Below are 1,205 nucleotides of genomic sequence, written 5' to 3'. Positions count from 1 at the left end.
GTTATTCACTTATTGCATTTTATGATTTATGTTATTATTTGCAGCTTCATTTGTACGTTCCATCCAACAGAAATTAGTGAAGAAGCAGTTAAAACTTGGCATCCTTATGAAACACTAAATGTGAAACAAACACACTCCATTACTCATTACTGAGAATAACTCGTCAGAGTCCATGTCATTCTTTTCAGCCTTGTGACTTTCTACCTTTTTGCTAAACCAGCCTCTAACATTCACTGTTAAACATGTCAAGGGGTTCTCCCTTCTTTCCCTGCATTCCCATGTTACTTCAGAGTGCACTCCACTGAGCACCTGCATCTCTCTGCGCCTCCCTCTGCCTCCCTGCATCTCTCTGCATCTCCCCGCGCCTCCCTGCGCCTCCCTCTGCCTCCCTGCATCTCCCTGCATCTCTCTGCATCTCCCTGTGTCTCTCTGCATCTCTCTGCATCTCCCTGCATCTCCCTCTGCCTCCCTGCGTCTCTCTGCGTCTCCCTGCATCTCTCTGCGTCTCCCTGCGTCTCTCTGCATCTCTCTGCATCTCCCTGCATCTCCCTCTGCCTCCCTGCGTCTCTCTGCGTCTCCCTGCATCTCTCTGCGTCTCCCTGCGTCTCCCTGCGCCTCCCTCTGCCTCCCTGCATCTCCCTGCGTCTCTCTGTGTCTCCCTGTGTCTCTCTGCATCTCTCTGCATCTCCCTGCATCTCCCTGTGCCTCCCTGCGTCTCTCTGCGTCTCCCTGCACCTCCCTCTGCCTTTCTGCGTCTCCCTGCGTCTCTCTGTGTCTCCCTGTGCTTCCCTGCTCGTATAATAGACTTGTCCATCACTTTTTGGCGGTTGTGGGATTTCGATGGCCCGGTCGGATTAACGGGACGTTTGATGCTCCACTTCCACTCGTCTCTCTATTCAGACGCATTAGCGCAGGTGAATAATAGGACGATCAATGGTGACATGCGGCGCTGAAGTCATCGTCTTGAGGATTGACGCGGTTGTGATGATATGCCTCGGCGCTGAAAGCCGAGCCGAACCTGTTTGTCTCCAGAGGGTATTTTTCATCCGCGTCCATCAATCCGGAGTGACGGGGGAGTGATAGCATCTGCAGGAGCCTCGGCCGATTCAGACGAGTGCCACGAAAGTTTCTGTGTTTGAAACTAAATTTGCGAGGCGTCTGAAAAGGCGAGGACATGTGGATGGTTTCATAAATAAATTGCAATT

The 1,205-nt window shown here is 51.8% G+C and overlaps 1 protein-coding gene across 1 annotated transcript; it reads right to left on the bottom strand.

Moving 5' to 3' along the window:
- Positions 1-286: 286 nt before the first annotated feature.
- Positions 287-814, bottom strand: LOC128318440 (octapeptide-repeat protein T2-like). Its single transcript, XM_053234630.1, has one exon. It carries the CDS (start codon positions 812-814, stop codon positions 287-289), a length of 528 nt encoding a protein of 175 aa, XP_053090605.1.
- Between the last annotated feature and the right edge of the window lie 391 nt (positions 815-1,205).

Source organism: Pangasianodon hypophthalmus, chromosome 1 (assembly GCF_027358585.1).
Source record: "Pangasianodon hypophthalmus isolate fPanHyp1 chromosome 1, fPanHyp1.pri, whole genome shotgun sequence".
Taxonomy (NCBI): Eukaryota; Metazoa; Chordata; class Actinopteri; order Siluriformes; family Pangasiidae; genus Pangasianodon; species Pangasianodon hypophthalmus.
Note: the sequence above shows the minus strand (reverse complement) of the source record. Positions and strands in the feature narration are given on the sequence as shown.

Bases quoted from the DNA above. Each gene is read 5' to 3' on its own strand.
- LOC128318440 (XM_053234630.1), bottom strand. From the start codon at position 814: ATGGACAAGTCTATTATACGAGCAGGGAAGCACAGGGAGACACAGAGA.